Source organism: Oncorhynchus nerka, linkage group LG6 (genome assembly GCF_034236695.1).
Source record: "Oncorhynchus nerka isolate Pitt River linkage group LG6, Oner_Uvic_2.0, whole genome shotgun sequence".
NCBI classification, from domain to species: domain Eukaryota; kingdom Metazoa; phylum Chordata; class Actinopteri; order Salmoniformes; family Salmonidae; genus Oncorhynchus; species Oncorhynchus nerka.
Window position 1 is genome coordinate 28,834,501 of NC_088401.1, and position 23,309 is coordinate 28,857,809.

The 23,309-nt window shown below is 42.2% G+C and overlaps 1 protein-coding gene across 5 annotated transcripts in view; it reads right to left on the minus strand.

Annotated features, from left to right (window-relative positions):
- myo3a (myosin IIIA) overlaps positions 1-23,309 on the minus strand; it is an 80,017-nt gene that overhangs the window by 49,601 nt on the left and 7,107 nt on the right. For all 5 annotated transcript variants that reach the window (XM_029661277.2, XM_029661276.2, XM_065019476.1 and 2 more), the window contains exons 2-5: positions 21,088-21,271; positions 16,368-16,502; positions 2,057-2,161; positions 1,756-1,855 (exon numbers count right to left, since the gene is read on the minus strand). In XM_029661277.2, coding sequence (XP_029517137.1) covers positions 1,756-1,855; positions 2,057-2,161; positions 16,368-16,502; positions 21,088-21,271 — 524 coding nt within the window. The remainder of the gene's footprint in view (positions 1-1,755; positions 1,856-2,056; positions 2,162-16,367; positions 16,503-21,087; positions 21,272-23,309) is intronic.

Below are 23,309 nucleotides of genomic sequence, written 5' to 3' on the forward strand. Positions count from 1 at the left end.
TATAGTCTACCATGACTTTACTATCCTGACCAAGCAATGCTTTCCTGTTGGCTGACTTTGACAGAGCCAGGGGAACTTTAAAGTATGAGTCATCACTATCTCTCTCTCGCTTTCTCTCTGTGGGGTCGTGAGTCATCACTATCTCCCTCTCGCTTTCTCTCTGTGGGGTCGTGAGTCATCACTATCTCCCTCTCGCTTTCTCTCTGTGGGGTCGTGAGTCATCACTATCTCCCTCTCTCTTTCTCTCTGTGGGGTCGTGAGTCATCACTATCTCCCTCTCTCTTTCTCTCTGTGGGGTCGTGAGTCATCACTATCTCCCTCTCTCTTTCTCTCTGTGGGGTTGTGAGTCATCACCATCTCCCTCTCTCTTTCTCTCTGTGGGGTCGTGAGTTATCACTATCTCCCTCTCTCTTTCGCTCTGTGGGGTCGTGAGTCATCACTATCTCCCTCTCGCTTTCTCTCTGTGGGGTTGTGAGTCATCACTATCTCCCTCTCTCTTTCTCTCTGTGGGGTCGTGAGTCATCACTATCTCCCTCTCTCTTTCTCACTGTGGGGTCATTAGTCATCACTATCTTCCTCTCTTTCACTCTGCGGGATCATGAGTCATCACTGTCTCCCTCTCTGTGGGGTTATGAGTCATCACCATCTCCCTCTCTCTTTCTCTCTATGGGGTCTTGAGTCATCCTTATTTCCCTCTCTCTTTCCCTCTGTGGGGTCTGCTCCTCCTATCTGCTCATTTCATATATCCGGGTTCACCCTCCTCCTCCTAACCCCCTTCCTACCCTGATTGCGTGAATGCCAAGCTTCCCCGTTATCTCTCCGCTACCCAGAATTCCCCCAAAGTAATTAGCATCTTCACATGGCCTCTGCACTGGGGCTGATACGGACTGAAGCCAGGGTGGCGACCATCTATCTGAGGGATTGGGCGAGCACGGCGAGCCATGAGAGTATCACTTGAGAGTATCTTATAGCTAAAGTGGAGCCTCCTCAGAAGTGAAAACCTCGTTAATGGAAGTGTTAAACAGAGGAGCGGCAACAAAGAGCGCAAATGGGCGAAGTGTGTTATTCGTGGAATTTCTATGGAGCCGACAAAAATTCACAAGACCCATTACTCATTGGTTTAAGTGAGGGAAGAGAGGGAGGCAGCGACATGCGCAGGTTGATGCTTTTAAGAGAAGCTTCGCTTAACAGGCTGAATAAAGAGGAGATTCAGCTGTAATGGAAAGAGGCATGCTGCTTTTCAGGCCCCAAAGGAGCTTCGCTGAGTCACTGCTGGAAATGGCCTGAATCATTTCTCCTTATTCAGACTCTGGCTAGCGCACAGAGAGCTGCATTTGGTTGAGAACAACGGGAAACAAATCAGCGCTGCATTGCTAACACGACGAATAAAAACAATGTCCTCTGCGGTGAGGCCAAATGCAGGAGACACTGCGTCTAATGGAAATGTATTTGCGGCTACCCACCTACCACCTTCCCACCACCGGGTAAACGTATTCCACCCTGGATAAGAAAATAAATGTAAGCCAATTAAGGTGGCAAACAATTTGGGGTAATGGATTTGATCCATCGGCAGTATCACAGACACGTAGGCACACATAGACCGCTGACAAATGAACACAATACACTGAGCCATACAGACACACACACACACACACACACACACACACACACACACACACACACACACACACACACACACACACACACACACACACACACACACACACACACACACACACACACACCACAGCGTACCAAAGTCCACCAGCTTCACCCCTCCTTGTGTGGTCAGTAGGATGTTGTTGCCTTTGACATCCCGGTGGATGGTCTTGTTGATGTGCAGGTGATGGAGACCCTGTAACAGCAGAGATAGTAGTAATATAGTAAGTCATCGGAATAGGGTCATTCAATTCATAGTTGGGAAAAGTATTTTTCAGGCTTTGTCCCTCTCTCTTCCTCCCCCCCCCCTCTCTCTCTCCCTCTCTCCCTCGCCCTCTCTCCCTCTCTCTCTCTCTCTCTCTCACAAGTCCATCCACCGTTCAAAGAGCACGCTTACCGTGAGGGCCTCGTGTATGATATAGGCAATGATCGCCTCATCCATTCTGTCCCCTCTCTTCAGCATGCCTTTGGCCAGGTCTGTCACCGAACCTCCATTGCAGAGCTACAGGCACATAAGAAAGAGAGAAGACAATGGCTTTCCTTTGCTAAACCGTAGCGTGAGTCAGCATATTCTGGCCAAAGCCGAGACAATGAGCTTAAATCTAGATATGCCACATCTAGATGTGCATACTGTAGCTTCGCATTGTGTAACACCCTTCTGATAAAAGCGCTGGGTACAAAATTAAGATTTCAGAAGGAATCTTCAAAGCTCTGAAGACCATGGTGGTGATAGTTGATTATTTTGTTCAATCTCTCTACGCTTATCTATTTGAAACAGCTTAGGGGGAGGTAGGAATCGTGTGTATGGAGAAAATGCAGATTCTCCTAAGAGGGGTATAATCGGCTTTGTGATGACTAAACTGTAATTATTAAAGATGTGCGAATCGAGGTCCTCGAATCAAGCACCTCCGCCTACTTTGGAGACTATTTCTGTCAGGAAGATTAAAACCCATGCATATGCATATGCCTTGATGAAAACCCATGAAAAGTGTTTTAAAGTATACATTTGGCAGAGAGCTTTACTGAGCGGCATGTCAAGGGAAAACAGACTTGTTTTCATTACCAAGTAATCAGTGCCCATTTTACACTACAAAAAAAAATGAAATAACCTAAGCTTGATTACACAACAAATCTCTCGTATGAAGAAATGTCACTTTCTGCACACTACATAAGGTTACAGTGCGAGCAGCAGAATCTATCTCCTTAAAGTGAGACGTGGCTCTGTTATCAATGTCAACGCCTGCCTGAAAATCACAGAAAATCACAGAGAATTGCCCTAGGTGTTGCCAAGGCAACAATAATACCCCATTATTTTGGGCTGTCATCACCTGACCTCCAGATAAAGAGAAAACACCCTTGAGTGCCGACTGAGATGCGGAGGAAACCCGAGTGGCGCATAATAGTACAATCTAAGTAGCTGTGTCTAAGTACTTTATAGACGGATACAATGGCCCCTCATCTGCATCAGTGGGAAGCTTGAATCAAGCAATAAATATTTTGTCTCTGCACTCTCAGAAATGCTACTTGTTTTGCCTGCATTTTTCATGAGGAACTGCATGCATAAAAACATTTTTTTTTGCATTCTAAAAGGGAAATGTCTATTTGTCTAATTATGCGTAGAACACTTATACTCCTATAATCAGAGACATCTCTGTCTCACTTGTGCATTGAAGGGATAATGAGGGAAGAAACCTCAGTGGTTACAGATAATTAGAAGCACCCTCTTGTGGAGGACAACCGAAAAATGCTTCACATTCATTCTCAGAGTGAGTCACAAAACGCAGAGTGTAATCATCAATGCAATCATGTCTCCTATGATGTAATGGTAACCAGTTATAGAGAGTTTATACCGTTTTTTGGTGATGTTTGTTTCCATGATCATTCACACGTCACGGGAAAAGCAAGCAAAAACAACGTTTTAATGCTAAATTCCCAAAATAAAGGAGGATGGGAAATGGATGGAGGAAAGATGCAGTAACACAACCAGGTTTTTATAGAGAGCTTCTCTGTTGGTGACTTGGTAAGGAGTTCCCAGAAAGACAGATCCATTTTCTGATCTCATTAACATTCTGTCCACATGGCCCAAAGCCATTGTGCACTGTGTCTCTGCCCTCATGTTTCTCTGCCAGTTACATGCACTCATTGAGCTAACCACAGGGAGTTGTAATTTGCCTGTTCCACTTAGCCTGCAGTTTACAGTACACAGTGTGCACTTTATAAATGGGAGAAAGGAAAGGAAATGGTTGGAATATACAGTCCTGTATAAAAATGCTGAGCTATGTTGTATGCTCCAAAACATTTGAAAGTTGTATTATTTTAAACTAATAAAATGACTTGCGGAAAATTAAATAACTATAAAAAAGATAGGTGTCAAAATGATTGCTGGCCGTTTTCAACCACTGGTGTGTGTGGCCAAAGAACCCCAAAACAATTTGTCATCGAAAGAAGGATGCATAATCAGAAAATAACCCCATACTCACAGTAAAATATGGCGGCCGAGATTGAAGTTCTGGGGCTATTTTGCTTCCACTGGTCGTGGGGCCCTTGATGAGGTCAACGACACAATGAACTTTACCCAGTACCAGGACATTTTAGCCAAAAAACCTGGTTGCCTCTGCCAGGAGGCTGAAACTTAACCGCAAGTGGATCTTCCAGCAAGACAATAACACCAAGAACTAATAAAAATCCACAAAGAAATGGTTATTTGACCGCAAAATCAACATTGGCCTTTGGCCATCTCCGTCTCCAGACTTGAAACCCATTGAAAACCTGTGGTTTGAATTGAAGAGGGCAGTCCGTAAAAACAGATGAAGGACATGAAGGATCTGGTAAGATTAATTGGTCAAACGGCTCAGTGTTGTCATACTTCCGTAGTAATAAAAAACAGTGGTGCCAATCATTTTGACACGTAAAAATCTACAAAAACAGAAAGACACCTTGTTAAATCAAATCTGAGCAGTTGTGTTAGCAGAAAATAATAGCATTTATGATTTTTTTTGGAGCACACAATATAGCATAGTATTTGTCTTTTTTGCTCATCTTTATCAAGGGTGCCAGTAATTTTGGTCATGACTGTAGGTGGACGTGATGCTTTGATATGCTTAACTTCTCCTATTGTCTTATGTTTCCTTCAACACTTAGATACGGACGTCAAGACGTGTGATGACGACAGACAAGATGAGTGGCAGCCAGGTGGTGTATTGTCAGGGACGTCAGATGATGTCAAGCACCCTTCATATGTGAGAGCTTCACACAGACCCCTAGAGGGCTGAACATGGGCGAACTGATTTGCCCTCGCAAGGACTAAACCATGGTATGTTGTCTCTGCATGTCTGTCTGTCTGTCTGTCTGTCTGTCTGTCTGTCTGTCTGTCTGTCTGTCTGTCTGTCTGTCTGTCTGTCTGTCTGTCTGTCTGTCTGTCTGTCTGTCTGTCTGTCTGTCTGTCTGTCTGTCTGTCTGTCCTGGTGATACGGAAAAACATTGTTTTATAGAAGCTCAGTCAAAACCCCCGTATTCCAGAAACTGTAACAGTAATACTTCACTTCCCTTCCTGCAAGCCCCGGCGATTTCCTATCAGCCTTTGCAGACAGACTGCAGTCGAGCAGAGCGTATCAGAAGCCTCTGCAGACAGGAGCGTCTCACGGAGCCGGCTGAGCCTGACGTCAGAGTCCACATCACTGCCGAGATCACCTGTCATCATTAAATTACACAGGGCAAGGCAGACCGATCCATTTTAATGAGCTAGCTAGGCTCCAGTGCCATGGTATTAGCCAAGCTAAACGTTAGCACTCACTCTCCTGGCCGCACTGTTTGGTCTTCTAGAGTGCCCCATTTAACGCCAACATGAATTATTTTGGACATGTTGAAAGAGGCAGTCGCACCAGCTGGCTGACTAAAAGACGACGTGTGAAATTTCACACTTAGCTACATTGTTTTCTATTTGGGATTACCTAGATGTAGCATAGTATCTTATTAAGTTCTTGCATTTGAGTCACTTCAAGTCATGTTGCCAACTACTGTTACACATCCAGAAATAGCTAATTCCATCAATACCCACATTTGGCCCTAAACCAGAACCCATCAAATTAGATAGAACTGGCTCTTCTGTCAACATTGGTCAAATATCCCCAGAGTTCAGAATACACGAAGAACATATACTTTAATGTCAGATATTGGCTTCGTTTTGAAACCTCACGGTTATCTCCCCGCGAGAGACGGTGGGCACATTTTTGCAGTCAGCTTTGGACAAGACATCAACATAATTCCTCACATGTTGTATGGAAATGACTTGAGACTTAGGGGCTAATACTGTTAGCTGCCATCACCGGCTCCATCCCCCTACCTTCTGCTAGACTAGCTGTTGGATTTAAAAGTCTTCGCCTGCTATTTATACCCACAATAAAAATGGAGGGACGGTATGAAATACTGTACACAAACTAATTACCACAACCATAAAGTCATAAACACCAGCTATTTCAATCTATTTTCTTCAAATCAGATTTTAAACCTAACCTTAACCACACTGCTAACCTTATGCCTAACTCTAATCATAAATGAAGACAAAAGCACATTTTTGTTTTATTACATTTTTACGATATAGCCTTTTTGACTTTGTGGTTGTGGTAGCTAGTGGAAACCCGATGACGATAGCTAACTAGTAGTAGAGATGTGAAGCTTTCTGAGCTCCATACTGGGTCATCATCATTGCTATACCGGGTCCTGTCAATCATTAGCTAAGAGCTGTCTGTGGGTACTGTGAGTCATCACATGATGATCCCGCCTATAGGATATGTGGACCTTAACCAATCACCCCACTGCAACAAGACAGCTTCAAAAGAAATGCATATTGTGAATCACCATAGTTCTTCTTTGTCAGCTCAAAGGTTTGGCCAGTAAGCCTCGAAACAGAACAGGACATGATCCAATACAGATCAGGTGCTGCTTTTGTCATGTAAATGAAGTGAATGGATCAAAGACCATGAAAAGAAAGAAGAAAAGATGATGAGGATGTCACAAATATGTATTCCCCCCCCTCCCCATACCAGCCCTTTTGATTGGGCATTCCATTTTAAGCTTGGGGATGTTTTCTCTACAGGTGCAGCTAGTTAAATTGAGCAGTATAATTGTGTAGATCTATGTTTACTGCAGCACAAAGAGATGTCTCCATAAACACAAAGATTTCTTGAAAGAACAGCTACGCAAGGTTTTCTGACGTGTACTTATCTCATGTTTTCCTTTGTTACTTTTCAACTTGTAACAAAAATGATGTTTTATCATTGTGTGTGTGTGTGTGTGTGTGTGTGTGTGTGTGTGTGTGTGTGTGTGTGTGTGTGTGTGTGTGTGTGTGTGTGTGCGTGCGTGTGTGCGTGTGCGTGCGTGTGTGTGTGTGTGTGTGATTGTGCGTGTTTGGTCCTCAGGCCAAGGTCTCTTATTTCTGACTGTGTTTAATTTAAAGCCCTAACAAACAAAGCCATTATAAACCTCATTGTCAATTAATAACGGCCAGAGTTGGCGACGACCTGGAGTCGGGGAGAATAAGGGCAGTGTTTTTAAGGGAGTAAAATGGAGGCTTGAAGACAACAGAGCTGAAAGAGAAATAGTGTGTTTCAAAAAATATAAAATGAAACATGATTAGATGCATGTTATTAGCACCTTATATGAAATGATTTCACAACTTAAAGCGTAGAACAGAGCACTTGATTGCTGTTCAAATGAAGGGCAGAGTGGACGAGGGTTTGAAGCAGCGGCACACTATGATTGATATATGTGAGTAAAAAAGCAGAGTGCCGGGCTATTTAAACGTCAGACCCCGGATCCATCTTCTCAGCTCATTTCACAGACGGAACAATTATCTACCCCTATCATAGGGATCGTATAATGAACGCAATCTCCCCCCTGTTAGTTTATCTGCATTAAACATGCCATCGCTGCAATGATCCTTCATTATTATGGTGGGACGGTGGTCATAGAATTGATAGCTGCAGTCTGCTCCAATACTAATCATGCCAACGTGCTTCACGGTAATGGTTTGGTTGTTTTTGATCATTTTCATTGGTTTAAAAATAAGTCTGTACCATATCTAGCCATGTATGTAGCAATATGTAAAAGCTGACGACAACTGCCATAACACTGTGACAATGGCACTACTGATGACACTAACCGTTGTTCGGGCGTATTGCCGTTCAACTAGCTTACCTACATAAGAGTTTGCATTACCGTGTAAGTCTGGTGTTATCAGCTCAGAGGTTCTCCTTTGAGCTTTGATACTGAATGACACGGCGACAAGTATTTTTACACCGGCTTACCTTCACTCATTTCGCTACACCCGCAATAACATCTGCTAAACACGTGTGTGTGACCAATAAAATGTGATTGGATTCGATGACTTCCAAAAGCACACACTGTAAATGTGTCATTAGGCACCGTATCTCTGTGAGGAACTGGAACCTCGACATTGTGTAGCAACTCAGTGAGGGGAAACAGTAGTAGTCAGGCATAGGTATGGCTAGCCCTGCACATAGGAAGTCAATCGTATCAGACAAACCATTACACAGTTGTTGAGTAGCTGACCAGCCTGCACGCATGATTTGATTCTGGATGCAGAGATTAAAAACATATGTGAAGCCAGAACTACCCAAGATGCTAGCTTTATCCTGCCAACCACTTTACTCCCTGGCACTCAAGGCCTTATTTCCTTTTATACAACAGGTGGGTGTAATCCTGGATGCTGATTGGTTCAAACTTAATTCCAGCCGGTGTCTATTCCACAAGTTACCACCGGCTAAGGCTATGACGTTAAAATTCCTACTGTTCCATCTCACTGCGCAATCCACTGTCTGATCAGCCCAAAAAGGACATTTATAAACTTGATCACCACAAAAAAAATGGAGATTTGTATAAATGTTGCTGTCTATCTCTCCGACATTTGCAACATTGTTTCAATATCAAAACTCAATTGTCAGCTGTCCCACCTGTCCTGGCGAGAGAGCAAATGTTCTATGCCAGGCAAAATCGCACATCAATAGCTCATTGTTATGGATGTATCGAAATAAATGTCACTAGAAAACAGCTTAAACAAACACAAATGCTGCACTTTGCTTTTATTCTGGCTGCACTGTTTGACGTGACTGTGTTTACCGAAGTTGGCTAGCAAGCAAGGGATAAGAGTGTTGCTAGTCATCACGGCAACAAAACATTTAGAACGAAGGTCCATAGGTTGAGAACAAAAAGACTTCACGACTGGGTCTCGTCTCTGGCTACCTAACCGATAGAATGAACAACCAGCCGGCTTAGGTAGCAACCCTAGATTTCTGTCAGGACTATATCTCGTGGAAGGATTAAATAGTATGAATACATTAATCAAATTTACATCTTTAATGAAAATATGTCAATCATTATTTGAATATGATGGTACACAACACCTGTGCCAATTTATCCTCCGAACACCGGCTTCTCAGGCAGTATCATTTAATTAGCAATGTGTTATGTGCTGTTAGTGAGGAGAAGACTAATGTCCACTGAATAAAATAAAAATCATAAATACAACATGGGCACAGAATAGACAGCAATATCAATTTATGACTTATACGATGCTGGAAGAGCTATTAGTACCACAAAGATAATAATACAAATTGTAACATTGGGCTGACGTTATAGAGGTTGTTTGCATAATTGATAATAAGGGACTGAAATACTGCTTTGTGTGTTTTGCTATCACAGACTGGAACATGTTCCGGGATTCATCCGATGGCATTGAGGAGTACACCACATCAGTCACTGGCTTTATCATCAGTCAATGGCTTTATCAATACGTGCATCGAGGTCGTCGTCCCCACAGTGATTGTACGTACATACCCCAACCAGAAGCTATGGATTAAGGCAACATTTGCACTGAGCTAAAGGGTAGAGCTGCCGCTTTCAAGGAGCAGGACTCTAAGCCGGAAGCTTATAAGAAATCCTGCTATGCCCTCCGACGAACTGTCAAACAGGCAAAGCGTCAATACAGGGCTAAGATTGAATAGTACTACACCGGCTCCGACGCTCATGTGGCAGGGCTTGCAAACTATTACAGACGACAAAGGGAAGCACAGCCGCGAGCTGCCCAGAGACACGAGCCTACCAGACGAGCTAAATCACTTCTACGCTCGTTTCGAGGCAAGCAACACTGAGGCATGCATGAAAGCATTAGCTGTTCTGGACGACTGTGTGAGCACGCCCTTTGAAGCCGACTTGAGTAAGACTTTTAAACAGGTCAACATTCACAAGGCTGCGGGGCCAGATGGATTACCAGGACGTGTGTTCCGGGCATGTGCTGACCAACTGGCAGGTGTCTTCACTGACATTTTCAACATGTCCCTGATTGAGTCTGTAATACCAACATGTTTCAAGCAGACCACCATAGTCCCTGTGCCCAAGAACATGAAGGCAACCTGCCTAAATGACTACCGACCCGTAGCACTCACATCCGTAGCCATGAAGTGCTTTGAAAGGCTGGTAATGGCTCACATCAACACCATTATCCCGGAAACCTTAGACCCACTCAAATTTGCATACCACCCAAACAGGTCCACAGATGATGAAATCTCTATTGCACTCCACACTGTCCTTTCCCACCTGGACAAAAGGAACACCTATGTGAGAATGCTATTCATTGACGACAGCTCAGAGTTCAACACCATAGTACCCTCAAAGCTCATCACTAAGCTAAGGATCCTGGGACTAAACACCTCCCTCTGCAACTGGATCTTGCACTTCCTGACGGGCAGCCCCCGGTGATGAGGGTTGGTAGCAACACATCTGCCACGTTGATCCTCAACACTGGAGCCCCTCAGGGGTGCATGCTTAGTGCCCTCCTGTACTCCCTGTTCACCCACGGCTGCATGGCCAGGCACAACTCCAACACCATCATTAAATTTGCAGATGACGCAACAGTCGTAGGCCTGAGCACCGACAACTACGAGACAGCCTATAGGGAGAAGGTCAGAGACCTGGCCGGGTGGTGCCAGAATAACAACCTATCCCTCAACGTAACCAAGACTAAGGAGATGATTGTGGACTACAGGAAAGGAGCACGCCCCCCCTTCTCATCGATGGGGCTGTAGTGGAGCAGGTTGAGAGCTTCAAGTAACTTGGTGTCCACTTCACCAACAAACTAGAATGGTACTAACACACCAAGACAGTCGGGCACGAGGGCACGACAAAGCCTATTCCCCCTCAGGAAACTAAAAAGATTTGGCATGGGTCCTCAGATCCTCAAAAGGTTCTACAGCTGGAACATCGAGAGCATTGTCGCATCAATGCCTGGTACGGCAATTGCTCGGCCTCCGACCGCAAGGCACTACAGAGGGTAGTGCGTACGACCCAGTACATCACTGGGGCTAAGCTGCCTGCCATCTAGGACCTCTACAGCAGGCGGTGTCAGAGGAAGGCCCTACAAATTGTCAAAGACCCCAGCCACTCTAGTCATAGACTGTTCTCTCTGCTACTGCATGGCAAGCGGTACCGGAGTGCCAAGTCTAGGACCAAAAGGCTTCTCAACAGCTTTTACCCCCAAGCCATAAGACTCCTGAAATGGTTACCCAGACTATTTGCATTGTGTTCCCCTCCAACCCGTCTTTTACGCTGCTGCTACTCTCTGTTTATCATATATGCATAGTCACTTTAACTATACATTCATATACATACTACCTCAATTAGCCCGACCAACCAGTGCCCCTGCACATTGGCTAACCGGACTATCTGCATTGTGTCCCGCCACCCACCACTCTAAACATATCTACATGTACATCCTACCTCAATCAGCCCGACTAACCGGTGCCTGTATTTAGCCTCGCTACTGTTATAGCCTCGCTACTGTATATAGCCTCGCTACTGTTATAGCCTCGCTACTGTATATAGCCACTCTACTGTTATTTTTTAACTGTCTTTTTACTGTTGTTTTTATTTCTTTACTTACCTATTGTTCACCTAATACTTAAAAAAAAAATGCACTTTTGGTTAGAGCCTGTAAGTAAGCATTTCACTGTAAGGTGAACCTGTTGTATTCGGCGCACGTGACAAATAAAATTTGATATGATTTGATTTGATTTCAAAGATAGGAGGACATTAAAGTTGAATTAAAGTTACTCCCTAACTAAACTCCTAATTATGTTAGTTTGTGGCTTTTTCATCATTAAAGTACCAAGTAAATTTAAAAAGCCATGTGAAATAAGATCTTGAGAATTACATTTTTTTTAAATAGGCAAGAACAAATTCTCATTTACAATGACATCCTAGGAACAGTGGGTTAACTGCCTTGTTAGTGGCAGAACGACAAATTTTAACTTTGAGGATTTGATCTAGCAACCTTTCGGTTACTGGCCCAACGCTCTAACCACTAGGCTACTTGCCGCCCCATAAATAGCACAGCTCCTTGGGTTTACCATTCAACCATGAGAACCAAAAATATCAAGGTATACAATTTAGGTCAACAATATTCCCAATTAGAGAATCAAATTGGTCCCTTTATTGGTATCTTTGAAGTTTTGATAGGGTTGAGGTCTCAAACCTTCAATGGACCCAGATTGGGAGCAAAAGATGAAAGCTCCCTCATCTCCCCACATCCGCTATCTATCATAAAGGAGTCCACTAGAGAGACTGAGTTATAAGCGCAAGAGCAGAGCCCAATGAGGCCCAATGAGGAAGCAACAAAGTGAAGGATGCAATTTGTGCAGATCGTCGTCATAATGAGCAGCGTGGCATGAGGAGAGGGGATCCTCTGATCCACAATGAACCACGGAAAATTACAGTTCAGAAGGAAGGACTGTAACCATGGTGATTGCATCCTCTATCACCCATCTTCGCCCCTTTGTATTTTCCCCTCTCCCTTTGTATAAATACACACACATGCACACACTCTCATACACACACTCACAGATGCAAGCACTCACCCACACACACACACACACACACACACACACACACACACACACACACACACACACACACAGACAGACAGACAGACAGACAGACAGACAGACAGACAGACAGACAGACACACACACACACACACACACACACACATACAGCGTCCAGTAACGCGACTGGCAGTGATTTCAGCCCCGTGGATTAGTCCCTCAGATTTGGGCTGTTGGCTTGAGGTTTTTGCATGAGGAAAGAGTTTGCATACAGATATGCAAAACACAGTGGGGATAGAGAGTAAACAAAGTTGCAAAGCTGACTGAACTCGCCCAAACACTGGCTTTGCTTTTCTAACCCGCGGTAATTGTGCTCCACTGAAATACCTCAGGGAGCCCTAGCGAGGACTTAAAACAAAGGCACAATTGGTACATATCAACACCTGCCTTGTGACAGAATAGGATTTACTCTAACCAAGACTGCGGCCCTTGATTGGTATGCTTTGGAAGTCTGAATGGTGTGGTAACATTGTATTCAGAGTATGCTTATGCTGATTATGCTAACAGAAAACCCCTGTCCTCCTGCTGGTCACATTATGGGTTTTAAGTCCGACATTCATTCAGAGAGGAGCCTGACATCTAAAGTCAGACAGGTGATTAAACGACCCTTCCACCGAGAAGGAAACTGAGGACAGCCAGGCAGAAACATAAGCTGGCGATGTGAAAACTATCTACTGGGCTAGCATTACACCGAGAGGGGATAGATGATAATGTTCAAGCCACTCTGAACTTGGATAACAGAAATGTGGGAGCTTTGTTCAAGCTTGGCTACTTTACCTTAGATTACAGACTTGTAAAAGAGGCTAGGGTAATGGAAACAGGCTGAAGCATCACACAGAACACAGTGGCACGGAGGACAACATCAGTTAAGAAGCAGGCCAACAAATAACCTTCCCTGAGGCACAGCAGAGAGGCCACTTGTCCTACATGCTTCGATAGGGGCTCACAAACAAATGCCGGGGATACACGTGCACACACAATCACGTGCACACGCACGCACGTATGCACGCAGGTGCACATTTACATTCACAATCACACAACTCAAAAACGCACACACGCACACTGGCAAACACTGTTCGGTAAACATACAGAAAATATCCTACATCTAGCCCTACATACAAAGATATTATGTGTTTTCACACAAACAAACACACAACTGGAAGCATCCAACACAGACAGCATGTGTGACTTTTGGCGCTATGAGCTTTCTCACCAGAGCCTCTTGGGCCAGCTAACCATTATTACCAGCCATTCATATTATATTTGAAATACTCTCTCTCGATCTTCACACCAGGAACTCACATTTGAGGGTCAAATTTCAGACAGCACAAAGCTCAGCTAGTGGCGCATCAGATCTCGCTAACACTTTCGTCAGACGCAGGTTGACCTCGGTAACACGTTTCTCTGGAGCTTGGCATTCTGGGGGAAATACAACATAAAGGATGCAGAGCTACGGGCCACATTGCCTCTCACAATCATAACATCAACCAGGTCCCCTTGAATTTCTCTCTCAAATACCACCGTTTTCATAGTTGAGTCATGAAATTCACACTCGGTACGTTCAGAAGGATGAGGTTGTTTTTCATTGTGTGAATAAAAAGCAGCCTGGCAAAAAGTCTCAGCCTTCACTGCGGTTATTCTTCCTCTTGAGCCAGTCAAATAGTGCGCTTGACTTGACATGTTGAAATGAGGAAATCCTTTCTAATCGAGGCATTACACTGTACTTACAGTAGAATAGTTAGTAACACTGACAAGCTTGCTGGACTGCTGACATTGTGCCTTTGTATTGCCCTAAAAACCCACTACTATAAACTGTAACAACACATGCTACAGTTTGAACAATACATGTTGCTCTTTAAATGTTCATGTTTATGTGCGTTGTATAAAAGGGTCACCTGGGGATACCTGCTATAATCCTGAGGCGCATTGCTCAGCTAAATCCTTTACCTGAGGTTGAGTCTTACCCACACCAATACTGAACATAAGCTTCCCATGATGGGGCCTCCAGGGAAGGTATCCCCAACTCAGGTCCTTCAGAGCAGTTATGTTTCCTGGTTTTCCATCCATACCTTTCAATCAACGTGTGGGCAGAAAATGTGTGGGTAGAACTGAAAAAGGGTGTGCGAGCAAGGAGGCCTACAAACCTGACTCAGTTACACCAGCTCTGTCAGGAGGAATGGGCCAAAATTCACCCAACTTATTGTGGGAAGCTCGTGGAAGGCTACCCGAAACGTTTGACCCAAGTTAAACAATTTAAAGGCAATGCTACCAAATACTAATGCTACCAAATGTATGTAAACTTCTGACCCACTGGGAATGTGATGAAAGAAAGAAAAGCTGAAATGAATCATTCTCTCTACTATTATTCTGACATTTCACATTCTTAAAATAAAGTGTTGATCCTAACTGACCTAAGACAGGGAATTTTTGCTAGGATCAAATGTCAGGAATTGTGAAAAACTGAGTTTAAATGTATTTGGCTAAGGTGTATGTAAACTTCCAACTTCAACTGTATAGTTGCACTATTGTAAAGTGGCTGTTCCACTGGATGTCATAAGGTGAAAGCACCAATTTGTAAGTCGCTCTGGATAAGAGCGTCTGCTAAATGACTTAAATGTAAATGTAAATGTAATGTATATAATTTGTACCTGTTCCCTCCAGCATCTTCACAAGGTCCTTTGCTGTTGTTCTGGGATTGATTTGCACTTTTCACACCGAAGTACGCGTCTCCTTCCTGAGTGGTATGACGGCTGCGTGGTCCCATGCTTTTAATACTTGCGTACTATTGTTTGTACAGATGAATGTGGTACCTTCAGATGTTTGGAAATTGCTCCCAAGGATGAACCAGACTTGTGGATGTCTACAATAATTTTAGGCTGATTTCTTTTGATTTTCCCATGATGTCAAGCAAAGAGGCACTGAGTTTGAAGGTATGACTTGAAATATATCCACAGGTACACCTCCAATTGGCTCAAATGATGTCAATAAGCCTATAAGAAGCTTCTAAAGCCATGACATAGTTTTCTGGAATTTTCCAAGTTGTTTAAAGGCACAGTCAACTTAGTGTTTGTAAACTTCTGACCCACTGGAATTGTGATACAGTGAATTAAAAGTGAAATAATCTGTCTGTAAACAATTGTTGCAAAAATTACTTGTGTCATGCAGAAAGTAGATGTCCTAACCGGCTTGCCAAAACTATAGTTTGTTAACAAGAAATTTGTGGAGTGGTTGAAAAATTTGTTTTAATGACTCTAACCTAAGTGTAGGTAAACTTCCGACTTCAACTGTATGTTGGCGATTGCAGGGTAGTATAAAAAGTGTAATGAACTTATATTTGCAGTCGTGAAATAGCCCCTGGACACCCAGAATATACTGCACTCAGCCAGACAAGAGCAAAATTAGCTGTCCACACTGATTTGTGGAGACGGCCCAGGAAATACAAATCCTCCCTCTACTTCTCTCAGCACGACACAGGTTGAGCCAATGACACGAGAGCCCATATGGCCTTCTATGGGAAAGCTGTATGTCCAGACCTCCTGCTGGATCTTATACGGTTACATAATACCTTCCCCCGCCTCGGCCCTTCACCACTGTGCTGTCTACCTTGTATAGAGCCGACTAGTTGAACAAATCTATCATTGACCAAGGCACTTAACCCTAATTGCTTCTGTAAGTCACTCTGGATAAGAGTGTCTTATAATTGACTAAAATGTAAATAGTTAGTCACATTGATGTACAGCAAATAAACATTACCTCAAGAACTAGCCACAACTGGTCCCCGTTTTTGACATCCTTCTGGTAGTACATCCCAAAGAATTTAACCACATTGGAGTGGTCAGAGAGAGCCTTGAGGATATTGTATTCTGCTTCAATCTCCTCATCGATATCCTGGAAAACAAGAACCAACATGGGGTCAACCACGTCAAATGACAGAAGACTTACCATGAATCCTCAATGACCGATCTGTAACAATGTGGTGTTCTGCAGCCACGTCTTATCATACATTGTTTTTGGTCATGTTATGTAATTCAATCATATGCCAAATCACAGTACATGCTCGCATCACAAAGAGGAATTAAACAGTCATAATGAAACCAACAGCTGCGGTTACTAAAATGTCATCTCGATGCTTACGAATCTGATCATCTTTAATGAGTGATATTGTGCTTGTGGTCTCTGCTGGAACCTATCAACCGATTGATTAACAGGATGCTCCTCTCAGAGAACGGTCTATAGATAATTGTTCTTCATTAATGAAAAACAGTAACAAACTCTCTCCAGACTAATGAGACAGTTATTAAGATGATGCGAGAGTTTAATGGATAAAAACAACTGTTCATTACGCTTTCACTTGATATTGCCATTCATTGTACCTGGAAAAGCAAATGAACACAACAAGAGTTGCATAATCTACTTAAACCTTGTCCACGTATAGTGTTGAGTATCTGCTTTTGAAAGAAACCATTGTTAGGAATTGTAAACACTTCTACTGCTTACTGAACTACATGGCCAATAATAAAAACATTTTACAGTCAAGTAGCTACTGTAGTTGATCATTTTCAAATTGTCTTTCAACATAGCAATGTACCGTTTGTGTCCTATTTCTCCAGCATCTCACCAGATTTAACTTCTCAAAACTGAGTGAGAGGAAGAAAATGTTAGCTGGGTTTTATAGCCATAGCAACCACGTAAATTTCAAACGTGTATTGTCTCTAGATCAGTCATAAAATATACGTTTAATGAATGAACAATGAAACATTTCCCTCTTTCGTGTAATTGTAGGGCCTTGAAAGCACAACCCAGGTAAATCTACAGTCGATGCTTTGTGTTGTTAACAAAAGAAGGGGAGGCTTGATATTAAGCTATACAGAGAGAGATAGATGGAGATAGATTAAAATGTATAAATTGATTAAGAGAAAGAAAGAGAAGGAAGAATTCTAATGAGGAGGTTGGGGAAGTCTGTTGTGGAGACTGAAGACGAACTGAGAGAGAGAGAGACATAGAGAAGATGAAATAAAGAAAGAGAGAAAAGATTTGATAAAGTGACAAAGTGTGACCAAACAGAAGACAGAGCCTCAGGCGAGAACAGAAGCCAGTAAGATAGACTTTCAATTTGCAGTTTAACGTGTGAAAAGCGGATTTTCACATTTGAGATGGCTGTTTTCACGACACCATATGTTCACATGTATTAAATGTACAGTTCACGTGTTAACACCACCTTTTCTCATGTGACGAAAATAACATGTTTTCACCTCAAGTGAATTTCAGTTTCTATATCCACATCATTTTCCTTCCTCGTGATGCCATCTATTTTGTGAAGATCTTTGTCCCCATGTGCAGTTGCAAACCGTAGTCTGGCTATTTTATGGCGGTTTTGGAGCAGTGGCTTCTTCCTTGCTGAGCGGCCATTCAGGTTATGTCGATATAGGACTTGTTTTACTTCAATCCCATAGAAAATATGTGGGCAGAACTGAAAAAGCGTGTGCGAGCAAGGAGGCCTACAAACCTGACTCAGTTACACCAGCTCTGTCAGGAGGAATGGGCCAAAATTCACCCAATTTATTGTGGGAAGATTGTGGAAGGCTACCCAAAACATGTGACCCAAGATAAACAATTTAAAGGCTATGCTACCAAATACTAATTAAGTGTATGTAAACTTCTGACCCACTGGGAATGTGATGAAAGAAATAAAAGCTGAAATAAATCATTCGCTCTACTATTATTCTGACATTTCACATTGTGAAAGAATTGTGAAAAACTGAATTTAAATGTATTTGGCTTAGGTGTATGTAAACGTCTGACTTCAACTGTAGATACTTTTGTACCTGTTTCCTCCAGCATCTTCACAAGGTCCTTTGCTGTTGTTCTGGGATTGATTTGCACTTTTCGCACCACAGTACGTTTATCTCTAGGAAACAGAACGCATCTCCTTCCTGAGCGGTATGACGGCTTTGTGGTCCCATGGTGTTTATACTTGCGTACTATTGTTTGTACAGATGATCGTGGTACATTCTGGCGTTTGGAAATTGCTCCCAAGGATGAACCAGACTTGTGGAGGTCTACAATCATTTTAGGCTGATTTCTTTTGATTTTTCCCATGATGTCAAGCAAAGAGGCACTGAGTTTGAAGGTATGACTTGAAATATATCCACAGGTACACCTCCAATTGGTTCAAATGATGTCAATAAGCCTTTCAGAAGCTTCTAAAGCCATGACAAAGTTTTCTGGAATTTTCCAAGCTGTTTAAAGGCAATTGCATGTTCACATGTGAAAAACAATCATGTGAAAATCACATTTGCAGTTTGACATGAAGAAAACTCTTAATGTGAAAATATCACTTTCACATGTGGAATTGCAAGTTCACATGTGGGGGTGAAATAATGTTATTCTCCTCACATGTGAAAAGGTGGTGTTAACATGTTGCAGTAGCAATGTTTCCTACCTGTGTATAATAATTAAAGTGCGTAAAAAAATGTTTTTATTTTTCCTGAGCATCCACTCCATTTTTATTGCAGTGCTCCATGGGGTTCCACTGATATACATGTATACTATGCGATCCCACAAGGGAGAGGCATTTGGAGTGCGTCCTTCTTCCAACGTTGAAGTCCAGTGAAAAGAACAGCGAAGCTATCTCTCCATATCTTCTTATTTTTTATCCTGTTTTCCAGTTTGTACACATGGTTACATTTTCTAAATCTAGAGATGACATGTTTAACAAAATTGTGATGAGTTTTCTGGTCTTTTTTTGTTGTATCCTCTATTGTTTTTACCGAGTGAAAAACAAGCTAGCTAGTTAAATTTAGTATGCAAGTCAACGAGAACAAGTTGGCGTTTCTGAGGATTTTTAATTTCCATTATAAATGTTTTGGCTCATTCAAGGGTTTTTCTTTATTTTCACTTTTCTCTACATTGTATAATAATAATGAAGACATCAAAACTATGAAATAACATATGAATTCATGAAGTAACCAACAAAGTGTTAACCAAAAAAGTGTTAAACAAATATATTTTATGTTTGAGATTCATCAAAGTAGCCACCCTTTGCCTTGATGATAGCTTTGCTAAATCTTAAATTTACCTGATTTTGCTAACTGTTACCATGGACAATATCAAGACGTTAATATTCTTTATGTAAAAAAGCTTAAATGACAGCTCAATTCGAGAAAATTCTGAATTTGCTATTAATCGTGATTAATCACAGCAAATCCTACGATTAACTCATTTAAAAAATGTATCATTTGACAGCCCTATTTTTTATTGAAGAATCAATATTCTGAGATTGAGAGAAATTGATAATAAATATACTGTAACGTCTGTTTCCAACTCACACGCTCAAACACAGATCCCCTGAACGCAGCTCACTTTTCAGCCCACTTTCCAGCTCACACTCTCAAACACGTAGATCTCTTGAACGCAGCTCACTCTCCAGATCCCAATCACTTGAATTCTGATAACCTGTTCACACACCTGTATGTCATTATCACACACTATTTAGTTAAGTTCTTTGCACCCCGTCACTGTGAGATATTGTTTGTTTTTTGATGTGTGACACGTGTCTATTTGGAGTGCTGGGTTCCCTGCAATTTAATCCTCCCGTGTATGATAGTTTTGGCCTGCCTCACTAACAACGCCTTTTCCCTGTCTGTACTCCTGTTATCAACCTATTGCCTGAAATCCTGGATGACGTTACTAGCCTTTTCCCTGCCTGTCCTGTTGCCTTTTTGGACCCCCTGTGTATGACCTTCTGCCTGCCCCTGGACCCAGCTACCTGCCTCCTCCTGTGGTCCGTTACAAATAAACACCTTTAAAACAGCTCTCTGTCTCCCATTGTGTCCATTACATATACATTGGAAGAGAAACCCAATATTGGCGCTCTTGATCAAACAGTCAAGACATTGGCTTCTCCTGTGGGAGACATGGACTCCAATCCCACCGGTTCCAAAAGCACACATGTGAAACTTAGAATAGCACATGTGAAATGTTGGAAAATGTGTAATGAACTTGTGTGAAAAATATATGTGAAACATCTTTGTGAAACTTTACACATGTCTGAGAATGTGCCATTTATTTTCCTCACGTGACATTTTTCTAATATGTGAAAAATAAACGGGAAAATCCATGTGAAACTTGTCCGAAAACCACGTTCCTGACCAATGTGTAGTTTCTATTCATCATGGATGGCAGCCCAGGACCTAAAGCTCCCTGAAACTCCCCACATGACAGTTCTGGGGCTACAGGTAATGTGATGTGTCCTCACTATGGCTCCCCAGGACCATAAACATACCGAAGGCTACTGCCGGCCAGTCACACTAATGCATAATAACAACAACACCTGCATGGCATGAAAGGACATTCCTATTATTGGCCTACTTAAAAACCAAACCCCAACATGCTCATTTCAAAAGCATGCACCTCGACATGCAGACACACATACTTCAGAACCTACTTCAGAAAGTAAGGAAACATTACTCACATGGATGGGGTCCAGTATCTTGACAGCCGCTTTGCTGCCATCGATCTTGTTGAGTACTTTATAGACTTTGCCATAAGTCCCTTTCCCGATGGTCTCGATGATCTCCCAGGTATCTGTCGGATCAGGAAATGTGTCGAAGATAATCGATTTCCCTGATTGTGGAAACATCTTCATGAGAGATCTCCTGGGAAAGAGAGGGGTAAAGGAATAACATGGCCATTGTGAATGAACATTTCTTGTTAAAGACCCAACTTTTCATTCCGCGAATGAAATAAACAAAAGGGCTACCAATCTTGGCACATCAAATCAAATGATTCACATCTTTGCATATAAGCAATATGTCTCCAGTCTTGGCAGTTCGTTCTACATATTCCCTTCCAATTGTGGTTACCATGGTTGCATGCTTCCATTCGTGTGTCTTGTATCTTCCTTAACCCCTCCCCACATGCCAGTTCAAATGACGAAGAAGGTACTGGATGGATGGATGGATGGATGGATGGATGGATGGATGGATGGATGGATGGATGGATGGATGGATGGATGGATGGATGGATGGATGGATGGATGGATGGATGGATGGATGGATGGATGAATTGATGGATGGATGGGAAACCTTGTTAGCCAGGCTTGTTATTTGTGTCTTTATAAGTCCATGGTCTATTTTTGGTAGTCAAAACAATAGTGTAGTCCTGGGCCTTCTCAAATATTGGGTTTGTGTAAAGAAAAGTGATTGTAAAGGATCTGTAGCTTTATCTCTCATTAGATTTGTTACCGCAGTGTTTAGCCTTGTTGGAATTCCAGTGAGATGATTGTAATTGTAAGGGTTGTTCACAATGTCCTGAGAACATTACTCAAGGATACTTGATTACCTCAGATGCACAGCGTGCATAGGCCTTGCACTTTGAACACTGGAGTGGATCTAATTGGGTTGAAACAGAGCCAATGTTTTAGGTTTTATTTATTTGCACCAAAGAAAAGACGTGAAAGACAAAATAGATTTGAAAAAAAACGGTAAAAACATTATGCAAGTAAGGTGTTTTTTCAATCAGTTAATCAAAGCATATTAATTATAATTGTACATGATATACTCAATATACAAGAAACAATGTGTGTGTGTGTGTGTGTGTGTGTGTGTGTGTGTGTGTGTGTGTGTGTGTGTGTGTGTGTGTGTGTGTGTGTGTGTGTGTGTGTGTGTGTGTGTGTGTGTGTGAGAGAGAGAGAGAGAGAGTTCGGCTATATGGAGGGGATTATTATGCAGTTTCAGGCTGACCCCCAGTCTTTGCTTTAAGTTATTGAGGGAGGATGATGTTTTGGCAATGTGAAGATAAGAATTCCAGAGTATGGTACCTCTGTATCTGATAGAGAATTAACTATGTGAGGTGCGGCAGTGGGGAGGATGAAGGTTTTCGCAGTGTCTTGTGTTATATAGATTGATTTCAGAATGACCATGGAAGAATCCATTGAAGGGTTAGGTAAACTATCTGGGAGGTATTTGTCGATGAAAGTGCATAACTGGCGTACATTAATGTTGTAAATAGACAAGATATTGAGTTTCTTAAACAAAGGTGCAGATGGAGCCAGGTAATTAAATGTATTTTGTATGATGAGTAATTTGTGTCGGTAGGAGGCATATGTACTGGCCCAGACAATATTACAGTTAATTAAGCTATAGTATAGAGTTAGGAAGCAAGCCTGATGAACCAAACCACTAATCTTTCTGATGATATCAACAGATGTCATCGCTTTGCTACAAACAAATTGAATATGATCATTCCAGGATAACTTTTCATCAATTTGAACTCTGAGGAATCTAGTGGATGTGACCTGTTCCATTTCATTCCTACCAATTGAGATTCTGGCTCTTTTTTATTTTCATTTCTTAACTATATTTCTTATGCTTACTAGTGAATACAATAAAGTTTTATTTTTTTATATATTTTTTTTTTTACATTTAGAGATCATTTGTTTATCTGGAACCATTCAGAAAATGTGGCCATACCTGAGTTGGCTTCATTAATATGTGAATCAAAATGATTGTGTGTATCATCAGCAAAGAGAATAGGAAGTACGATAGAAGACACACCAGCAAAGTCATTGACATAGATTAGGAATAAAGAAGGTCCAATTATTGAACCCTGTGGCAAACCACAGGATATCTTGGTCCTGGTAGATGCACAGCCGTTTGCATAAACAAATTGTTCTCTATCATACATATTGCTACA